This window comes from Dasypus novemcinctus, chromosome 7 (assembly GCF_030445035.2).
Source record: "Dasypus novemcinctus isolate mDasNov1 chromosome 7, mDasNov1.1.hap2, whole genome shotgun sequence".
Taxonomy (NCBI): domain Eukaryota; kingdom Metazoa; phylum Chordata; class Mammalia; order Cingulata; family Dasypodidae; genus Dasypus; species Dasypus novemcinctus.
In genome coordinates this window covers 1661169-1682703 of record NC_080679.1, presented here as the reverse complement: position 1 = coordinate 1682703, position 21535 = coordinate 1661169, and the positions used below count along the sequence as shown (strand labels likewise).

The 21535-nt window shown below is 68.2% G+C and overlaps 2 protein-coding genes across 2 annotated transcripts in view; one reads left to right on the top strand and one right to left on the bottom strand.

The window, feature by feature from the left end:
- Window positions 1-1511: 1511 nt before the first annotated feature.
- On the bottom strand, window positions 1512-12148 carry MAB21L4 (mab-21 like 4). The gene is made up of 5 exons (XM_004485123.4): window positions 11513-12148; window positions 6284-6509; window positions 4939-5092; window positions 2620-2976; window positions 1512-1921 (listed from the first exon to the last, which is right to left on the bottom strand). Exons 1-5 carry the CDS (start codon window positions 11988-11990, stop codon window positions 1829-1831), a joined length of 1308 nt encoding a protein of 435 aa, XP_004485180.3. The 5' UTR covers window positions 11991-12148; the 3' UTR covers window positions 1512-1828.
- Window positions 12149-19089: 6941 nt separating this feature from the next.
- The window catches only part of CROCC2 (ciliary rootlet coiled-coil, rootletin family member 2), a 95699-nt gene continuing 93253 nt past the window's right edge, over window positions 19090-21535 (top strand). Inside the window, exon 1 of the mRNA XM_071216023.1 lies at window positions 19090-19333. Within this exon, the coding sequence (XP_071072124.1) occupies window positions 19256-19333 (78 nt within the window). The 5' untranslated portion in view covers window positions 19090-19255. The remainder of the gene's footprint in view (window positions 19334-21535) is intronic.

Below are 21535 nucleotides of genomic sequence, written 5' to 3'. Positions count from 1 at the left end.
TCCAAAACTAACAGCATCCGAGCAACCAGGAAATGGAAACCCTGAGTGAGTGTTTGCAGTCTCCGAAACCCAATGTTCCTGGCGGAAGGTGGGGCAAGGCACAAAACCTGCTTTACCCGGAAAAAATGTCTCAGCATGCTCCAGACCACTGAAACCTTCGTCCACGTGACAGATCCTTGGTACCGTGGGGTTTATTTCCCGCTCTTTGGAATGAATGTGCCTTTCAGGGCATCCTAAGTACTTGCCAGGTAGTGCTCTACAGGTCTGGTTAGCCAATGTTACCAATGGAGTAACCAGCACAATACTCGACACACTGTCCTCACAATTCAGGCCATTCAGCCTATAGTGTGACACAGGACAGGAGGACGCCCATCAGCCCGGGACCAGACCATCATCGTTCCAAGGGAATGCAGACTATCTCCGATCCTCCTTTCTCATGGGTATAGGAAAGGATGCGTCCCCAGGTCAGTGGCCACACAGCATGTTCCTGAGACTGGGTTGTCCTTTTCTACTGAAGACCCCACACCCAGTGCAGCCTCTGGGTCACAGATTGCAGCTCGGCCATGTTTGCGCAGTCCACTGCCACTTGCCATGACCCACCTGGTTTCCTGGGCCACAGCGAGGAGTGAAGGTCTTTGAGCTCTGCTCTTCCCCTGGGGACGGGGTCCTGTGCTGAGGACTATCCTGGCCATCGGACGGGGTCCTCCCCTTCCCGACAAGGTCTTCCCCTTTCCTACTGCATGGCTCTCACCCCTGCTAAGCGCGGCCACCTCGATGTGGACTCAAACACTGAGGAAATGACCACAGAGGGGGCCTGGACTCTCACACACTGAGAAGCAGGTTTGGAGCAAGCTTCCGGCTTTCACAGTGGGAGGGGGTCTGATGGCTTTATGTCCCCCTGTATTAGGCGAGCGCAGGCTCTGAATCCCACACCTTCAAAGGATCTGCACCCTCCTTTCCCTCAATGCGTGGCCAGCTGGCACGGGGTCAAGGCCCTTTCACTGGAGGTTCAGGGGAGCCCAGGGTGTGGGTCGAGGCTCAGAAGCTAAGGAGCAAATGCCACCAAGAGGCCAAAGAGGAGAGAGGCTAGAAAATGCCCATCAGGACACTGAAGCCACCTCTATGGGCAGGCTCTCTGGAGCGGGGGCTTCAGCCGGTTGCAGTGGGCCTATCAGAAACCGTGAACTGGGGAGATCAGAGACTGGATTGGGGGGGCATCTGGAGGCCAGGCAGAGACCACCTTTTGTGGAAGGGGGAGGGTGCGTCCCCAGATCAGGTGGCAGGCGGACACGGCCAGTGCTGAGGCAGGTGGGTGGGCAGTGGGGGGCCGTGGGTGTCCCACCTGTCCACTCTGATGCCCTCTGTGAGCTGGGAGGTGGGGACGCCCTGGGAGGGGGGTGGAATCTGGAGAAGAGCACAGACGGGGGGTTGCCGGCGCACACACGTCTTCTCTGCTTCTGTGCAGGGGGACTGTTTCCACACAGACACACACCGCGGGCGCCGGCTCCCTGTGTCTGTCCCGGGCATTAATTTATTAACTGTGTAGCGCTTCGTCCCGGGAGAACCACCCGGCACACGAAGGACCGGCCCCGGGAGCCCTGGGCCCGGAACATCACGCAGCCCTCGGTGTGCACGTCCCAGCGTCCCCCAGGGGTGTCCGCAGCATCACGGCGCCTCTTCCCAAGGTGCCCTTCACCCTCGGATGCGCACGAGGCCGTCCCTGGACAGTCCAAGGCCACCCCTGGAGCCAACGGCCCTCCACCCCCCACCCTGTCCTCAGGCGTCCCGGGGCCTCCTGCGGGGGGCAGGGGGGGCAGCGACAGGGCCCTCAGCTCTCCTCGCCGCACAGAGTCCTGGCCTTCTGGGAGATGCTCTGCATGGCGGCGACCCGGCCCTCGTCCTGCGAGTGGAAGACCTGGAACTGGGGGTGCGGGGAGAAGGGCCACCTCAGCGCCCGGCCCGGCCCCGGCGACCCCTGACCCAGCCGGGGGCGGTGCGCCCCCCTCGCCTGGCCTTCCCGCCATGCGCCCTGCCTGGCCACCCCTGCACTGCGCCTGCCGGTGTCCTCTCCTCCAGGAGGCCTCCTGGCATGGGTGGGGGGCCCCAGGGCCTGCACCCCCACACACACCCGAGAGCCCAGAGCGGGGCCCACCCTCCCTGGCCTGCAGATTTCGGGGGAACAATTCTTGAATGGGGGGGTCTAGTGACCCCAGGGAGCTCTCGGCACCCCGGCAGGTGGGAGGTTGCTAAGTAGGGAGGTTGCCACCCTTGCACCCCTCTGCTGCAAGAACAAGGGAGAGGCCGGCCCCGGAAACGCAGGCCGCGCCGTGGAAGGGGGAGGGTGGAGGGGACGGGAGTGGGCCCCCCAGGGGTGGAGAGGGGCCGGGCTCGGCCGAGCTGGCAGGACCTTGGGTCCAGCGGGGCCAGCGATGGAAGTGCTGGGGCGGCGGGAGGGCCAGACGGAAGATTCCAGGTCCCGGGGGTCTGGGTGGGGGGCTCCCCGGGCGTGAGGGGCCAGGAGCGAGAGGGGCAGCTGGACCCCTTCCCCTGCGGACGGTCTCGCCGCCCAGAGCCTGGCCTGGCCCCAGCCTGACCGGGGGCGTGGCCGGCCGCACCCACCTCGTCCAGCAGGACGTCGAAGTAGGCGGTGGCCCAGCAGGCGGGGTCGCTGGCGGGCAGCTGCAGGAGGGCCCTGAGCCCGTGGGCGGCGCGCGGCGGGGGGCTGCGGCCCAGGTGCGTGGCGTGGAGGCGCAGGGCCACCTCGGGCTGGCGGGCGAAGCGCTCCACGCGCAGGTAGAGGGCCTGCAGGTCCAGGCCGGCATCCCGCAGCAGGTTGCACTCAGGGAAGAGGAAGTGGGGCAGGTTGCGCATGGCCAGGCAGCAGAGCAGCACCACGAGCACGCGGTACACGGCGCCCTGCAGCTCCGCCCAGTCCTCAGGCGCTGGGAACAGCGCCGCGGCCCACAGCAGCGCCACCTGCGGGGCCAGGACACCGTCAGGGCCGGCGGACGCTCCGCCCCCCACCTGCTCACCCCACCCTGGGCCCCCCAACACCCAGCAGCCCCTGCCCTGCCCCCACCGCCAGCGCCTCTCCACACGCTGCCCCAGTCCGAGTCCCAGCTGCCTCCCCATTGCTGCCCCATAGGCTGTGGTGGCAGGCAGCGCGCGCAGGGTCAGCACATGCAGGGTCACTGCGTGCAGAGGCAAGGCATGCAGAGGCAGCATATGCAGTCAGCATGTGCAGGCAGCGTGTGCAGAGGTGCAGAGTCAGCACCTGCAGAGTCAGCGCGGGCAGAGCCAGCGCAGGCAGCGTGTGCAGTGTCAGGGTGTGCAGGATCAGCATATGCAGAGTCAGCATGTGCGTGTGCAGAGGCAGCGTGTGCAGAGTCAGTGCGTGCGGTCAGCGCGTGCAGAGTCAGCTCATGCAGAGGCAGGGCATGCAGAGACAGGGCATGCGGGCAGCGTGTGCAGTCAGCGTGTGCAGGCAGCGCGTGCAGAGTCAGCATGTGCAGGCAGCGCGTGCAGAGTCAGCATGTGCAGGCAGCGTGTGCAGAGATGCAGAGTCAAGGCATGCAGGCAGCATGTGCAGAGGTGCAGTCAGCGTGTGCAGGCAGCGCATGCAGAGTCAGCATGTGCAGGCAGTGCGTGCAGAGATGCAGAGTCAAGGCATGCAGGCAGCGTGTGCAGAGGTGCAGTCAGCGTGTGCAGGCAGCGCATGCAGAGTCAGCATGTGCAGGCAGTGCGTGCAGAGATGCAGAGTCAAGGCATGCAGGTAGCGTGTGCAGAGGTGCAGTCAGCGTGTGCAGGCAGCGCATGCAGAGTCAGCATGTGCAGGCAGCGCATGCAGAGATGCAGAGTCAAGGCATGCAGGCAGCGTGTGCTGCAGCACGTTCCCTGCCGGGCACAGACCTGCTGCTCTGCTCCTCCCCACTCTCCCAGGCCCCCACCGTGCCCTCACGGCTTCCGAGGCTCCCTGTCCTTGCCTCTGGACCTTCCCCTTATGCTGACCCCCACCCCACCCTGCACACGTTGAACTCCTACTCATCCCCTGCAGCCTGACCCAAAGGGCCCGCCCTCTTGGAACAACCAGCCCTGGTCTCTGTGCCTGGGGTGTCTGGGACAGACAGATGTCTAGAACGAGGACTGGCCAGGCTGGCCGCCCGGGCACCCCTCCTCCCTCCTGCCCCATCACCCCCAGCACCGCCTGGGGCTTGGTCGCCGTAACACATCAGACCCCAAGGGGCAGCTGGATACGGGGACCCCACTCGGGTAGTGGAGGCCCTGGAGGGGCAGCCAATGGCCCGAGGTCACATGGGCCTTGCAGCAGAGGCTGGGTCTCCCGACGCCAGGGGAGGCCACCTGTCCCTTAACGAGAAGCTGTCACAGGGTGTCTGCTGCCACTTGCCTGCTCGCTTGGGGGGGCCCCAAGACTGCAGCCCCACCTGCTCCACCCTCGCCACCCTGCAGGGCTGGGGTGGGACGTTCGACCCCAAGCGCTGCCCGGGTGGGTCAAGCCCCTGGGGGCTCCCCCCACTAAGCCTGGTCAGGCGCGGCTTTGCCCCAGTGACAAGCAGACAAGGAGCCAGGTAGAGGGTGTGTTTCCCTTGGGATGGAGGGGGCGTCCCTGGGAGGGGATGTGAGGCCAAGGGGCCGGCCTCCAGGGCGGCACGCGGGCAGGTGCACGGCTCTGCGCAGCCCTCGAGGTCCGACTGCAGCGTGCCCAGCGCAGGGGACCCAGGAGGCCCCTGACCCAGCAGCTCCCACTGCAAAGGGCCCGTGGCCGCCTCGGGGACAGATGCTGTCCATCTGCAAGGCCTCAGGACCTTCCCGCCACAGGGCCAGCTCCAGGCTGCCCCCCACCACACTCGGAGCTGATGGAAAGGCCAGCCCGGGCGCCCCCTGCCCTCAGGCTCCTGGTCGCAGAGGAGGGACACGGACCTTCAGGTGGCTGAAGCCGAGGCCGGCGCTGCGGCCGCCGTCCCGCCAGCTCTCGTGGTTGACCCGGTCCAGGATGGAGAGGCTGTCCAGGTGGTGGCCCTGCAGGGTGCCCAGCGCGCTCAGCAGCTCAGCCAGCGGGTGGTCGGCGGAGACCCTGGAACGCCAGGCAGCGTGGCGAGCCCTCAGTGCCGGGCGCCTGCGGGCACCACAGCCCACCCCGCCCGGCTCCGCGGCCTCCCAGCTTCGGGGCACTCCCAGGCCCCGCTCGTTCCACGGGGCCCGGGTGCGAAACACCCGGCTTTCCGTGCGGACCTCAGGCCCAGGACACGGAGCGACTCGGGGCGCCCCAGGCCAGCCCAGCCTCTGCCCAGACAGGAAGGGGTCAGCCAGGCCTGCCCAGGTTGAGGCGCCTGGTCTGGGTAGCTGGGCAGTGGGACAGTCCCTCACACCCCAGTCAGGGGTCCCAAGCCAGCCCCCCTCAGGCAGCTGCGCCAGTTAAAGAGCTCAGGGTCTGGGTGGTCCCAAGGCCACAGTGCAGGGCCCAGCCCCCCTCAGGGTGTCCTGGTGCCCCCCGTGCCAGTGCTCAGGGCACCCCCCCAGTGTCTCCTGGTACCCCGTGCCATGGTGCAGGGCATGGCCCAGCAGAGGTGCTCCCTGCAGCACCCTCCTCCCTGTGGACAAGTGAGCCTGCACCCCAGGGCCCTGGACCTGGACCCTGGAAGACATGCCCAAGGCCGGAGACCGCGGGAGGCGTTGGCCCCTGACGTATGGAGGCGGCTCTCCCCGCCCAGCTCTCGCCTCCTTGGTGGGTGGGTGGGCAGCGCCTGCCCTGCGAGGAAGGTCCGCCGGGGTGCCCTGCAGGGGCTGCCACGGCCCCGCAGAGCCGCAGGGGGGCACTGGGGAGAGCTCCATCGCCCTGGCCCCTCGCCACGTCCTGGCACCAGGGTGCTGTGGAAACGAGGCTGCTCTGGATGGCGCTACCCACTTTGGTTTAGGGTCTCAGGGGGAACTCAGCCCCTGCCCCTGTTTCCTTCCACCCCCCCGACAAGGCTCAGGCCCCCGGGGAGCCGTGCAGGGGCTCACAGGCTACCAGGGACGGTGCGGTCCAGTCCAGCCTGCTCCCCGCCCTGCAGCCCCGAGAGGCAGCGGCCGGCAGGTGCGTGGAGTCCGGCCGTGTCCTGAACCCCCGAGACCCCGACAGCCTTGGGCGGGACTCAGGTACAGGCCAAGGGGCCGGACAGCCTGGCGGAGCAGCGGGCACCCCGCAGAGCCTCCTGCCCGATGGCAGAGCCGGGGGGGCGGGGGGCTGCTCCCTGGACCCCATGGCCCCGGGCGGCGGTCCCACCTCCAGAGCTGGGCGCTGGCCGGCACCAGGTCCACCCCTTGGCCCACGATCCTCTGCACGCTGCCCTCGGGGAACCCAGGCGAGAGCTGGGCGCCCTCCAGGGCGGGCACCCTGCGCGTCCCTCTCACGGCAGGCACGACGCGGAAGTAGAGCGTCCTCCAGCCGCCGGGCACCAGCAGGGGCACGCAGGGCTCCTCCTCCCGCAGGCTCGCCACATCCAGCAGAACTGCAGGGAAACGGGAGGACGCCGCGTCGGCCCTGCGGACGGGACCCCCGTGCCCACCCCGCCTCTGCCAGGTCCCGGCCCTTCCGCCCACCTGGCCGCGTCGGCACCATCACCTTACACCACTGCCCCCGGCACCCTGGAGCCCCGCTCCCCACCTGCAGGCAGCTTGCTGCCCCTCCCCTCCCACACCTGCCTCCACCCCGGACCCCCACCCCCACCCCAGACTCCTGGACCCCCAGATCCGCCCCAGACCCCAGGCCCCAGATCCAGCTTCGGACCCCCAGATCCACCCCGGATCTACCCCTGGGCCCCTACCTCATTCCAGACCCCCGCCTCCACCCCCAGATCCTCAGATCCATCCAGACCCCTGCCTATACCCCAGAACCCCGGATCTACCCCCAGACCCCCAGATCCAGTCCCGGACCCCCAGATCCAGTCCTGGACCCTGGCCTAGTGGGTGGCCTGCAGCCTGGGCAGGGGAGCTCTTAGGGCCACCCAGTGCCCTGGACTCCACAGTGCCCCTGGCTCCAAGGCCCTGCCGGGGGCTGCATCCTGGGAAATCTGTCGGGGTCACTCGGTCCCGGGCCAGGCCCTCTGCAGCCTTCACTGCCCAAGACGAGGCCCAGCCTCCCCAGCGAGATGCAGCCCGGCCCAGCCGCAGCCCCTGCCTGCCCCCCTCGGCCCAAGCAGCACCCAGGGCCCGGCTGCCCCTGCCCAGGACCCCCCCACGGTCCACCCACGGCCCCTCCTCTCAGAACTGCCAACTGCCCTGCAGGGACAGCGCCGCGGCTGAGGCCTCTGACTGGGCCGCCTTTGTGCCTGTGCCACTTGACCAAGAACCTTCTAGAAGGTGCTGCTGTCAGTTGAATTAGTGCTTTAATTCCTGGTAGTGGCTGAGCAGGCACACCCCTCTGGCTTTGTTAACTATTTCCTCTTCCTTGGAAGGAGCTTTAAAAAGCAGGAGCGGTGCTGACCGCCCCACTGGCCTCTCAGGTGGAAGCACCTCCCGTGACCTTGACCCCATGACCTTCTGCTGTCCCAGACGGCACGGCTCAGAGCCTCGGGGTGGCCAGTTCTCTCTCTGGAGCCCGCAGGACGAGTGCACCCGGTGCTGGGGTCCGACGCGGCCTGCCCAGGGGTCCCGCCCTGGAGTGGGGGGCCGGGCGTCTCAGGGAAGGGGCAGTCACACTCCTGGGGACCCCAGCAGTGCCCGGGACAGAGCGGCCCTGCCTGAGAGCCGCGGGGATTAAAGAGCAGAGCCCACGGGACCCATCTGCAGGAAGGGGATGCGGACCCCCTCCCTGGGGAGGTGGCATCCACCGTGCGGGGGCTCAGAAGGCCGCACACCTCCCGGGGCAGCTGGCCCGAGCCTGGGCCTCCCTGAGGAGACCTTTGACTTTCCCCTCCCAGAGGCGCCCCCCAGACCAGGAGCAGGGGACCCTTCTGGAAGCCCTCCAGGACTTCCCTGAGCTGCTCCCCCCCCCGGGGCCCGTCCCCCACTCATGCTGGGCCCCCCCAGCCCGCCCGGCCCCTTCCCCTCTTCACCCCACATCCCCCAAGATGTAGCACCTGGAGCGGGTGTTAGCGGAACTTGCCCGCGAGCCTGCCCTGAGCCTTTCCGTGAATCAGCTCACCTGAGCTGCGCAGCTGCCTGCAGTGAGGCCTGACACTGCTCATCTCCCGGGGGAAACTGAGGTGCAGAGCAGACCACCCCCCCTGCCCAAGTTCACACCCTCAGGAGTGGCCACCAGGCGAGCATGCTGCTCCAGACCCCATGGGCCCTGCGCGGCTGACCTCCCTGGCATGGCCGGCCCCAGCGCCCCAGCCCTCTGTGGCGGCCTCTGCTCTCTGACCCCCACATGGCTGGCCTCTGCTCTGTGTGGGAGAGCAGGGCATCTGCCCAGAAGGGGAGCCAGGCCCGAGCTCGCCTGGGCATCCTGCCCACAGCCTCAGAGGTCAGGGTGCGGGTGGCCATCTCTGAACACCAGGCCCTGGTCAACCCTGCCTGCTGTCCCCCTGCAAAGGCCACGATGTCTCCTGGGGGACAGCGGCTGCTCCTGTCCAGCCAGGTGGCCGGCCCAATGCCCCCCGCCCCCTGGGAGCTAGGACAGCTGCGCAACCCTGGCGGGTGACCTCTCGGGGCAGCAGCAGGCAGCCGGCCCATCCAGGGAGCACCGAGTGGCCGTGGTGGCCCTGTGAGGAGCTGCATCCCCGGGACCCCCGCACCAAGGTGTCAGGGAGGCAGGGGGCCAGCGCTGCCCATGGGACCCCAAGTCCTGCTCTATGCCCTGAATCCCAGTTACGAGAGCCACACGACCTGCCCCCTGCCGTGATACCACGTGCTGCCCACGTGCCTTCCGGAGCCCTCCCCCTCCCCCTCCCCAAGGCCCCTCCTGTGCCCCCCCGCCCCCACTCAGACCACCAGGACCCAGCCCAGCGCCCACCCCCCTAAGCCATGCTCCTTGACTTCGTGAACCCCCAGACCACCAGGCAGGGCTGTTTCAATGTGGGGTCACTCAGGTGGGCCCAGGGACCCCTTCTGCCTTAGTTGACCCTTCTGGTACCCTCAAAAGCCAAAGGACAGAAGCCAGTGAGGAGGGAGAGGAGCTGCCAGGTGTCGGGCGAGGCCAGCAGGAGCGCAGCCAGGTGGGCCCAGAGGTAGCCGCAGGTGCGCCCCGAGAGGAGGCTCCGTGGAGCGAGGGGTGTGGGAGCCACAGGCCCCGCCCGACGGGCCCACCATCCAGGAGGTCCTGCAGGGCCAAGCCGCCCCCACTGGGCAGAGCCTTGTCTCCCCAGAACCACCCACAGCTAGCTTTGGGCCACCCCGGGACCCCTGGACCATCCCAAGCAGGACCTGGCCCTGCCACCCCGCACAGGGGCCTCAGTTTCCCCATCAGTGGGGGGCTGAGGAGCTCGGTGACCCCAGGCCCCCAACTGCGCATTTGAACTTCCTGTCCAGGTGAAGCTGGGGTCATGCCTCCTCTATACCTTCAGTCACACCTTTGGTTCCTGAAACAGTGGCTTGGCAGCCCGCCCGCCCACGCCAGCCCCCCCCCGGACCATGCCCGGCCTGTTCTGGGGTGCGGCAGCCTGCACCCTGCACCGGGGCCCCTCGCGGCCCTTTCAAGGTGTCACAAAGCAATGCCTGGAATTTCCCTGCACGCCCAGCTCAGCTCCCCGCTCCCCTGGCTGCGCCTGCCGCCCCAGGCCCGCCCTCCCAGCTGGGCCACCACCTGTGGGCAGCGTTGCACCTGAATGACCCCAGGGCCAGGTGGAGCCTCCTGTTCGCCCCACAGGTGAGGGTCCCTGGGCGGGGCCGTGGGCCCACTGGTGACAGGGCCAGGAGGGAACAGCCACGCCGCGTCAGGAGAGAAAAGCTAAGCAGTCCCGCCAAGCCGCCTCAGTAACAAGGTGACAAGACGGCCAGGTAAGGACCTGGCGCGGACCCTGCCAGCCCCAGGAGGCGGGCCTCCTGCCTGGGCACCTGCCCGGGGCGCACGGGTCCGGGGATCCCGGGGGCCAGGTGCCTGTCCCAGAAGATCTACTGCCTTCGGTCTCCCACTCCCATCCAGCGTCCAGGCCACACACCAGCCTCTGGGCTCGGCCGGACACAGCCCCAGAGACGCCCACGGCTGGCAGCCCTGCACCCCACGTCTGGGTGGCCGGGCGGCTCACTGCCCCTCATGAGGCGGGCTGACCGCTCCTGCCGACCCCACAGTGATCAGGCGGCGCCTACCAGGCCAGTGCCCAGCGCCCTGAGCACAGCGGGTTGAGGACGGGCAGTTGTGGTCGCCACATCCCTGGCCTCCTCCAAGGAAGCTCCGCTCTCGACCCCAAGCCCTGTCGCTGCCGGGCCAACGGAGGGCTGCGCCCCCGCCCCACAGGGTGGTCTGTGACCTCAGGATGCCCCTGCCGGTCCTGGCCCCTGCACCGACAGCACCCGCCTGCCAGTCACCCATGCCTAGGCATCCTGCGGGGACCGTCCCTCCACATCAGGCTCTGCTGGGATCCCTGACACCCTGAGCTCACCCCAGGCCCACCCACCCTGAGGCCGCACCAAGGTACCCCAAGATGGGGCAGAGGCCAGGACGCCAGCCCAGCTGAAGGTGAGCGGCCACAGAGCCCACTCTGTCCCCGGACACTAATCAGCACCATGGCAGCGAGTTAAAGCAGACACAGGCACACATCCCCACACAATCTACATGCTTGTGCATGTGTGTACAGGGCCACAGAGCAACACACACGTGCACGCTCTCACATGCACCCATGCATGCATGCAGTCCTCCAGACTTTCACCTCGTGCCCTGCTGCCAGGCGTGGGGCGGCTGAGAAGATGGCGAGGACGTGGCGGTCACAGAACGCCTGCCGGGGCCGCCCCGGGGGCCTCATTAGACCAGCCGGCCCGGCCTGCCCCGCGCGGGGCAAGCTTCTTGCCATTTACACTTTCATTACAAAAGCACCAGGTGAAAATCAGAGACTACGAAATGCACGATCATTCATCATTCTTAGAAGTATTTGGAGCTAGAAAGACCCTCACAGCAATTCTTCCAAATTGGCACACGCCTGACACACACCAAGCCATTGCACACCTGTGCACACACACAGTGCAGGGTATACACACATACACCCAGACACACACCAAGCCATCAACACCTGTGCACACACAAAGGGTGGTGGGTATACACATGCACCCAAACACCCGAGCCATCGCACACCTGCACGCAGTGAGTACACACGTGCACCCAGGTGTGCACCGAGCCACTGCACACCTGTACACACACACAGTGCAGTGTATACACACATACACCCAGACACACACCAAGCCATCACACACCTGTGCACCCAGGTGTGCACCGAGCCATTGCACACCTGTGTACACAAACCTAGGCAACAGCCACACAGGTGCACACAGACATACACACCAAGTGGTCCTACCTGTGCACACCACACACAGCTGGCACACTTGTGCACCCGACACACTTTCGGCACCTGAGAGCCCCTACCTGGCGTGACGAGGCCAAGGTGCTTGCAGTGGACGATGGCCGCCACCAGGAGGTCCCTGAGGACGCACAGGACCTTGCCGGGCACGATGTAGCCGCGGCACTGGCCGTCGCCCTCCGGGCAGGCGCTGAAGACGTCGTCAGCCGTCCACGGCTCCAGAGAGGCCGCGGCCCTGGGGACGCCCAGGCGGCAGGTCGCGGGGCGCTCCGGGGGCTCAGCGCTCTCCTCCACCACGAGGGCCTGGGCGTCCACCCACAGGGGCACCTCCAGGTCCAGGGCCTCCTCCGAGGAGCGCAGGGCGAACTGGAAGGCCCCCAGGTCGCGGGAGTAGTCCACGACGAAGCGGGCGTCCAGCGCGTGCACGCGCTCCAGCACGGTCAGCAGCACGTCCTCTGCGCGCTGGAAGTCCTGCGCCCGGGCCGCCTGCCGCGAGCCGACGGCCTGCAGGTAGCGGCGCCACGGGGACCCCCGCACGGCCATGGCCGGCCGGACGCAGCCGACGGCGACGCGCGGGCTGGGGGAGCGCAGCTGCCCAGGTGCGGGGCAGGGCGCAGGTGAGGCACCTGCTCCCGGCAGAGCCGAATTCCAGGGCGAGGCCCAGAGGCGCGCCCTGCGGTTAAATAGCTGCCGGGGGCCGGGCCTCTGAAGCGGTGCGTCAGCCGGGCGCGGGGAGGGCCGGGCGCAGGCGCCGCGGGGGCGCTGCTTACCTGGGCTGCGGCTCCTCCGCCCTCCCGTCGCTCAGGACAGGCCGCCGCCCCCTCGGGGCTGGCCACCCCGGGCTGGGCCGTCCCGGGGCAGCGGGGGTGGCCGCTCCGCCTCCGCCTCCCCCAGCAGGGGCGCGGCAGGCAGGGCCTCTGCAGGGTGGGGGAACGGGGCACCCCCGCTGCTCGGGTGGGCCCCCGACCTCGCTGTGCGGGACCGCCGCGGCGCCCGCCTCCCCGTGGCCTCGCCCTAAGCTGGCCTGAGCAGCAACGCGCCCCGCGCGGGCACGGAGCTGTGCATCTTCTAGAACAACCTGGCGCAGTCTACCTGGGGCCTCAGACACCTGTGCCGGCTTCACAGCGGGAGCTTGCCCCGGGTCTGCCCAGCTGAGGGGGGCTGGCGGGGCGTGCCCCCGCCCCCGCCGCCCCGCCCCTCCGGCCTGAGAGCGGCCCCCACCTGGCCCAGGGGCGCGTCTGGTCGGGAAACTGGGCTCCGCCCCGCCCGCCCGCACGGACCCTTGGACCCGGCTCAGCCGCCGCTGGAGACTCTGCAAACAGCGGCCGCGGAGGCGCCCCCGCAGACGGCGCCAGGAGCCCAGGCGCCGCCCCGGGTCTCACGCCCCCCACCCCGCAGCCTCCGGGGAGCCTCCGGCCCCCACCCACGCCGAGGAGCTCAGAGCCCGGGAGCTGCGCCCAAGTCAGGGCTGGGGGTCCGGGGTCCTTGGAAACCCTCCGGGGGGGCATCCCTGGTGAGCCCCCACCCATGCCTCGCAGGACGGGGAGCTCACCACCACACGCCCGCCCACAGCGCACTCAAGCAAGGGGCATTTCCGTTTATAAACCCAACCCCCTCCTGCACTCTGGGGTCTCCCTCCCCCCAGGCCGCTGCTCAGGTTTGAGGAGCCCACGCCCTTGGCTGCTGTCCACACCCCCCCCCCCCAGCCTTTGCGGTGGTCCCTCCGCCTGGGCAGGACTGACCTGCAGGAAGGGGGACGGGCCTGTCCCTGCCCCTCTCCTGTGGTCTCTGGCCCCCGCGGCTCACCGCCCCGTCGCTGCCTGGGAGGTCCAGGTGGGTGGGCGCAGCAAGTTCCTTCTAGTCCTGGCTCGGGAGCCCCGCAGCGTCTCCTGAACTCGCCCGGTGAGCCCCAGGCCAGCCGGGTGCAGGGGCCTCCGAGACGGGGGCCAGCCGCTGCCCGCTCCTCGCGCCCGGCACCTGGTCCTCCCTCCGCCGCAAATGGAACGGCCCCTTCCCCCTCAGGCCAGCCCCCCGGGGGACCCTGCCTCGGCCCCGGCACCGGGGCCCGCAGCCAGCCCTCCCCTCCCCCTCCCCACGGGGCTCACGTCACCTCCGCCGGCATCCTGCTCTAACGCCCCTGCCCCTTCGTGCCCCCCACCCCAGCACCCTGCTGCAGATCACATCTCCACCAGGGCGTCTCAGGCTCCCACACCCGGCAGGTGCAGAGCGGGCCCTCCCGGCTCTGACCCCTGCCCCGGCCTCGGCTTGGACCCACGCTGTCCCTCGCTGTGCCCCAGGACGCAGGCCTCCTGCCAGGCCTCCGCTGGACCAAGCGGGCCGCTCCAGGACCTTGGCATGTGCTGCGCCCCCTAGCCCTGTGCCCCTGTGCCCGACTCCATGCCTTCCTGGATGGCAGCTCAGAGCTGAACCCTCCATCAGGCCAGGCCCCGGGGCCCCCAGTGGCCGCTGGTCAGGGCCCGCCCCTCCCCCGGATGGCAAGCTCCTCGAGGCGGGCCAGGGTCAGCCTCAGGTGCATCCCGTGGAGAGCCCCGTGGAACTGTGGGTGAGCGAGGCCCCCTCCTGACCCTGCAGGGATGGGGCAGGGGAAGTGGAGAGAAGGGGGCTGCTAGCAGGGGGCCTCTGGCCACAGGAGCCACGGGCTCCGAGGCTCGGGGCAGGTCAGCCGTGGCAGGGCCGCAGGAGGCCGGGGTGGGGCGGCGAGCTCAGCGAGGGGGAGAGGCTCGGGGGTGGCGGGCAGGTCTGACAGCCACGTCCGGGGCGTGGCTGCACAAAGAGGGGGTTCCAGCCACACCCACCAGCCTCGGAAGGCCCGTTCCCGAGGCCCCACCCTGCACCTCAGGGCCAGGGCCCGAGCAGGTATTTCAGGAATCCCCAGGTGCTCAGGAGGGACCTGAGCAGACGCAGAGAAACCGACTCAGGGACGTCCAGGTGGGACCATGTGCCGTCACCGGCAGCACCGGCCACCACGGTCCTATGTCAGCATCCCCATGTGCTGCAGGCGCCAACCGGACCCTGTCCTCGAGGGTCCTGCAGGTGTCCACTCAGCTGGACCCTGCCCCCCAGGTCCTGCAGGTGTCCACTCAACCGGACCCTGCCCCCCAGGTCCTGCAGGTGTCAACCAGACCCTGTCCTCAAGGTCCTGCAGGTGTCCACTCAGCTGGACTCTGTCCCCGAGGTCCTGCAGGTGTCCACTCAACTGGACCCTGCCCCCCAGGTCCTGCAGGAGTCAACCAGACCTTGTCCTCCAGGTCCTGCAGGTGTCCACTCAGCTGGACCCTGCCCCCCAGGTCCTGCAGGAGTCAACCAGACCTTGTCCTCCAGGTCCTGCAGGTGTCCACTCAGCTGGACCCTGCCCCCCAGGTCCTGCAGGAGTCAACCAGACCTTGTCCTCCAGGTCCTGCAGGTGTCCACTCAGCTGGACCCTGCCCCCCAGGTCCTGCAGGAGTCAACCAGACCTTGTCCTCCAGGTCCTGCAGGTGTCCACTCAGCTGGACCCTGCCCCCCAGGTCCTGCAGGAGTCAACCAGACCTTGTCCTCCAGGTCCTGCAGGTGTCCACTCAGCTGGACCCTGCCCCCCAGGTCCTGCAGGAGTCAACCAGACCTTGTCCTCAAGGTCCTGCAGGTGTCCACTCAGTTGGACTCTGTCCCCGTGGTCCTGCAGGTGTCCACTCAGCTGGACCCTGCCCCCCAGGTCCTGCAGGAGTCAACCAGACCTTGTCCTCAAGGTCCTGCAGGTGTCCACTCAGCTGGACTCTGTCCCCGAGATCCTGCAGGTGTCCACTCAACCGGACCCTGTCCCTGATGCCCTGCAGGCATCAACTGCCCTGTCCTGTGGGTGTCCACCCAAGTGGCCCCTGTCCCGAGGCCCTGCTGGCGTCCACCCACCAGGACCCTGTGCCAGGATGTCTGCCCCGGCCGCTACCCACACACAGCCCTGCACTCCCCTGGCCACCTCCCAGAGTGCTGGCCGCCACATGGACCTGCCAGCCCCGGTCACTCAGGCCTCGTGAGCCCAGCTCTGGGCCGGCCTCTGGGGCACAAAACCGGCTGAGCTAGGGTGGACGGGAAAGCAGCGGTGGCGCTGCAGGGGAGGAGTGCAGCTGGACCCTATGCGCTCCCCAGAGCAGCGCCCGGTGCAAGCTCGGCAACCACCACGGCCGACGGGCCCTGGAAGGAGACGCCCCTCTGCGCCAGGGGTCCTGGGCCAGCTCGCACAGGTACCCAGAGCACCCGCGTGGAGGCCAGAGCCCAGGTGCAGAAGCAGAGCGGCCGGAGCCAAGGGACAGCCGAGCCCAGGTGCCGCCCGCTGCCCCACCCAGCACCAGCGTGCTCCAGGGAGGAAGGAGGTGGTGCCCGAGACGGCCCCAAGATGCCCCCAGAGCCCCCAGCCCGTGGAAGGCCTCGGAGGAGGAGGGTGGCCCACACGGCCCGGGGGCGGCAGCCCCACCCGGCGACGGCAGGGAGCCCTCGGCGCCGGGTCCGCCGCTTCAGACGGGCGCGGGAAGGCCCCGGGCTGCGTGTGTTTGGACAAACCCCCTTCCCGCGGTCCGGGAGGGCTGCCTGCACCGAGCTGGGGAGGGGGTGGCCAGGCGAGACAGCGCCAGTCTAGCCTGACGTCATCTGAAACTCATTGACTGCCCCGGAGGCATGCTCGCCCTGCGCCTTCCTCAGTTTCCCTGGAGCTCAGCTCTCAGGGGAGTGGAGTTCTCACCTGCTGAGCGGGGGCCACCACACCCGGTGGCGTCAGAAACGCCCCCTGAGCGCCTCCCAGGAGGCCGAGGCGCCTTTGGGTGCCTCTGGGCGTGCTGCCGAGTCGCTGGCCCGGTTGGGGTGCCCTGCAGCTGCCCCGCCCAGAAGCCCCCAGATCCCTGCCCGCGCTGCGGGCGCACGAGGAGGCCTCCGCCTCGTCGTGTGGGGACAGGCGGGCATGGGAGATGCGAGGCCGGCGGGACGCGCGGCGGCTGGGAAGGTGCTCAGGAGCCAGCAGGGCCCGGGCTGGCTGGGGCAGCCGAGGGAGGGGCTGTGCCCGGCTGGGAAGGGCGGCCGGGGCGGCGGGCCCGGGCTGGCGGCAGGCAGCTCTGGGCACGGCGGCTGGTGGGACGGTGGGGAGGCGGCCGCCCGGTCCACGGCAGGGGCTGAGCGGCGGCCCCCGTGTCCTGGAAGACGGGCACAGCCACCTCCCACACACCGGCCGGCTGCCTGCACCGCGTCTTGGGGAGCCGGCGTCCCTGGCGCCCTGGAGGACACGGGGAGCTGGCCCAGGAGAGGTTAGCAACGACGCCGGGGGAGAAGCCCAGCTCCCTTTGTCCTGCGCGTCCCGCCTGCCGACCCCGCCAGCTGACCACGGCGCTGGTCATTCCCGAGGGCGGAGGAGCAGGGAAGGTGCGGCCGTTGCCGGCCTGGACGAGACGGGGGACCTCGGCCGCCACCCCCACACCAGGACGTGCTGCCCCCCCACATCAGCAGGGAGCTCCTCCCCACCTCCCCCGGCCCTCACCTGCCTGCCACTCAGCTGGGGCCCTCCCTGGCAGGGGAAAGGGGGCGCAGAGTGAAGGCCAGGCACGTGGAGGGGAGCCCCGGGGCCACTCCCACCGGCACCTGTGCCCCGGCTCACGCCACGCTTGTGCCACACGCCCGCCCCGGCTTCCCGTCCCCCAAGGTGCCCCGTTCCCAAGCCCCGCAGGCTCACCGGCATCAGGGAGCCTGCCGAGGACCACCTGGGGCAGAAGTCCTGCCCCAGCTTCTAACGGTTTTGTTGTTGCTGTTGTTGGAGGTTTTCTTTTTTAAATATATTTTTAAGCTTATTTTTAAAAGATACATTGATCATACACAATGTCACATTAAAAAATATAGAAGGTTCCCATATACGCCACTTTCCACTCTCCCATTCTTCCCACATCAACAACCTCTTTCATCATTGCGGCACATTCATGGCATTTGGTGAATACATTTTGGAGTGCTGCTGCACCGCATGGATTACAGTTTACATTGTAGTTTACACTCTCCCCCAGTCCATTCAGTGGGTTATGGCAGGGTATATGATGACCTGCATCTGTCCCTGCAATATCATTCAGGACAACTCCAAGTCCAGAAAGTGCCCCACAGCACACCTCTTCTCTCTCTCTGCCCTCAGCAACTACCATGGCCACTGTCTCTGCATCAGCGATACAGTTTCTTCCATTTAGAGTCACAATAGTTCTGTAGTAGATCTGATGGTTTCTGACGGTGCTTTCCCCGTAGTGGGATTATCGGGTCAAGGGACAGGAGCCCTTCAGTGCTAACCCCCTGGGTGCGTGTCCTCGTCTCCCAGGCCCAGGGGCTGTCCTGACCACTGCCCAGAACACCTGCCAGGAGGGCACGGTGGTAGGAGAGGCGCACGGCAGGGCGAGCACTCTCAGGCTCCCCGGGATCCCCGAGGCGGCTGCCGCCCGAGGTCTCCTCTCACAGGGACCGAGCCCCACGCCCACCTCATGGGCGCAGCCCTGGCGGAAACACCCAGCCTGTGCGGCACGGCCATGTCCTGCCCCGTCCAGCTCTGCCCTGCCTTCAGGAGGGGTGTGCTGCCTGCGGGGGGCGGGGGGTCAGCGAGCACTCCCAGGGCTGAGGCAGGACAGGAGACAGACCCTTCTTGCACAAAAGGTCAAGCGTGTGGTTGCCGCAGGACCATCCGCGCTGGCGTCTGGTCAGCACGGGCTGCATGTGGCGCAGCCCCAATGACCCATGGCCTATTTCCTGTCCAGCACCCGGAGGGGGCCCGCGAAGGTCCGTGAGTGGCGGCCAGCCGAGCAGCAGTCACCGGCACGAGCCGGCTGTCCCTCGGCGGTGCCGCGTCAGCGGATGCCTTGAGGGCGCGGCGCCGGCCCTGGGGGTGGCATCACCAAGCAGCAGAGACCGGGCCCGGTCCCAGTGCCGGTGGGTCCTGGGGGCTGAGCCGGCCAGCCTGAGGGCTCTGCGCTCTTAGGGCGCTCCCTCCCCTTCCTGGGAGCCGCCCTGCGTCTGAACTGGCCATGAGGGCGCCGTCAAGGTGAGCGGCAGCTAATCCGCCCCCCCACCTGTCAGGGCGAGGAGCGGGCAGAGAGGACCGGGGGCCGGGCAGGGAGCCTCCGCCCGGAGGTCTGCAGCCCCGGTGGGTGGGGGTCGGCGCTGCCCCCACCCCTGCGGACCGCCACCACCCGCGCCCAGGGGCATGGAGTGTGCGAATAGCGGACTGCACCCCCTGAAGCGTGTCAGAAGGGGGACGGGCGCAGGGAGGGCTCGTGGGGGCGCACAGGAGGCCGGCGAGCGGCTCCCCTCAGCCTCAGCCCCCTGCCTCCTGCCAGTAGCACCGGGGAGCGCCGCGTCCCCCAAATGCCACACGAGGCCGGGCCGGCTGCTCACTCGGATTCCTGGGGCGACCTGCAGCCCCTCCCCGCAGGCGCAGCCGCCCAGTGCATGGCTGCACCCAGGGCGTCCCAGGTGTCTGGGTAAACGGCTCCAGCCAACAGCGTGCCAGAGTCCCCACGGCAACGGAGCCTGCACTCCTGTTTCCAGGGAAACCCAGGCCTCAGCGTCGTGGTTGCCAAAGCAACGTGACAGGCTCGGTTGACTGGGCTGGGAGTCTGGGCTTGGAGCGGCAGAAGGAACCGGGGCCGGGCAGGTGCAGGGTTGGGCAGGTGCGGGGCTGGGCAGGTGCGGGGCTAGGCAGGTGCGGGGCTCGGCAGGTGTGGAGCCGGCACAGTGCAAGGACGCCCCAGCCAGCCGGAGCAGGAAGGACCCCGCTTCCTCCAGGGTCCTGCGCCCCACCAGCCATGAGCTCTGCTGCCAGCGAGCCGGGCGACTCGGATGCCACCGAGCTTCCCCAGCTGGGGCTGGGCGCCGTGATCCAGGTCAGTAGGGCCACGCCCTGCCCGGAGCAGACACTGTGGCCCCTGGGGACCCCGGCTGCACAGAGGGAGGGCTGCCCGGCCACACCTCCCAGCTCCACGGGCCACGGGGCCGGCCACGCGGTCAGCATGCACACGGCACACACACACGTGTGCACACACAGGGTGCAGGCGGCCCTCGGGGGGAGCCTGGGCCGGCTGAGCGGGGCGGGAGGCCAGAAGCCCAGGCCCGCCTGCCCCCTCCACGCTGGGCGCGCTCAGGGGCCAGCGCCCTCTCTGAGCCTGGGGCTGGCCACCTGCGCGGGGGGCTGGGCAGGGACGGGCCCTGCAGACCCTCCCGGCACTGGCCTTCGTTGTGGCGGTTTCGGAGGCCTTGTGTGCTTCCCTGGAGAGGAGCTGTCCCTGCCTGGGGGTGCGTGTGGCACCGCGCAAGTTCTGTTCCAGAAGCTGCAGCAGCTCTGGCCCATCTTCCTCCGCGGCCCCCTCCTGCACCACCCCGGGGGCCATGCCGCGCCCAGGAGTGCTCCCGTCACCCCCACCGCCCAGGCCCGGCCACTGCCAAGTCCCACCGCCCCCGCCCCCAGCCCTGGCACACCCACGCCTCCCCGGCCACCACAGCAAGGCAGACCCCACTTCCAGCAGACCTCGGGGATCCCCTGAGCCCAGTGGACCCTCTGACCCAGACTCGTTTACTTGCTCTGCTCTCAGAACCTCGAAACTGCGCCGTAGGGGTGGATGTGGCCCCGGGTGAATGGGGCAGGCACTGTGCAGCATCACCCCTGCTTGGTGACAAGTGGCTAAGTAAGGAGGTAGGGGCCACCACCCGTGGGCACACACATGCAGACACACAAGCAGGTGCGACACGTGCACGTGCAGGCAGACACTCAAAGGTGCACGCAGATGCCCAGGTGCACAGAGACGTGCACATACAGGCACACGTGCATCCACAGACGCCCACAGGGGTGCACAGACACACAGACACGCCCACGCGTGCCATGACGAGGGCAGGGTGTGGGTTTAGCTGAGGCAACCAGACAGCCAGGGGGGTGGGGGACGGCCACCGGGACCGGGCTGTCCCCAACCAGAGGCTCTGCGAGTGGCCGATGAGGGGCGGGTGGACAGAGGGAGGGGCCTGCCCCAGCCGATGGACACTTCAGCGGCTCCTCCTGAGCCCGAGGGCCGGCGCGGCACCAACCCGGGCAAATCCTGCCGCTCGCGCTGAGGCCACCGTGCAAAGCCGTGCTGGCCAGGGGCGGAGGCCGCCAGTGGCGGTGACTTGCGCCGCGTTGATTGAGATCTGGGCGCAGTTTTCCCCGGGGCGAGTGGGCGGCGGGCAGGCGCCAGGAGACGCCACATGGGCCGGTCCAGACTGGGTGGCAGGGCCGGAGGGTCCTGCAGCCCCTCCAGGGGCGCACGGGGGAGCCGAGGGCTGGGCAGGTCCGGGGCTTGACTGCGGGCTGAGGAGGGGTCTGGCGCTCCTGACCACCCCCTGCTAGTGCTGCTCCCCCCTCTCCACTGCCGCCCCCAGCAGCCTCTGCCCAGCGCCCCCCACCTCACGCCAGAGCTGGAATTGGAGAATCCTTCGCGTGGCCTCTGGGAGCGCGGAGCCCCCTGGAAAGCTGAGGGAAAGGGGGGTGGGGGATTTTCTAAGTGGGGGGGGAGCGTGATGGGCGCAGAGGGAGCACGGCCGAGGCCTGGGCGAGTGTGCCGGCGCGGATTCACTGCAGGTGGCAGCGCCGCCAGGGCTCTCTGCAGCCTCCTTTCGGTTAGCAGGGTTTTTCTAGGAACTTTCCCATTTCAAGTTTCAAGTTCATCAGCCTCAAGGGGTTCTTCATTTCGTTCTGTCTTTTCCGTGTCTGCAGGAGCTGCAGGAGGTGACCAGCTGTCCCGGCGGCTCTAGCCGGAGGGCCTTGGGTGCTAAAACCTGGGTGGTCCCGGGCCTGCTCAACCAGGGGTCCCTCACCCGAAACGACAGCCCCTTTCATTTCCGACCACAGGCATTTGTTGATTCTCTCTATATTATTTTTATGTTCTATTTCATTAATTCGAATCTTTATTATCTCCTTGCTTTTAACTCCTTTGGATTTGTTGCTCATCTAATTATTTGAGATGTGTCCTTTGGCCTCTTATTTTTTAATAGACACGCTTCCTTGAAGCAAAGCTTCAGCTACTTCCCACAAGTTTTTGATATAATAATCTTCATAA

What these genes read in the sequence shown, in the direction of transcription:
- MAB21L4 (XM_004485123.4), bottom strand. Translation starts at nt 11,990, where the DNA reads ATGGCCGTGCGGGGGTCCCCGTGGCGCCGCTACCTGCAGGCCGTCGGC. An exon ending in GCCAGCGCCCAGCTCTGGAG is followed by an intron (nt 5,093 to 6,283) that starts GTGGGACCGCCG and finishes CTGGCGTTCCAG; the next exon opens with GGTCTCCGCCGACCACCCGC. An exon ending in TCGACGTCCTGCTGGACGAG is followed by an intron (nt 1,922 to 2,619) that starts GTGGGTGCGGCC and finishes CCGCACCCCCAG; the next exon opens with TTCCAGGTCTTCCACTCGCA.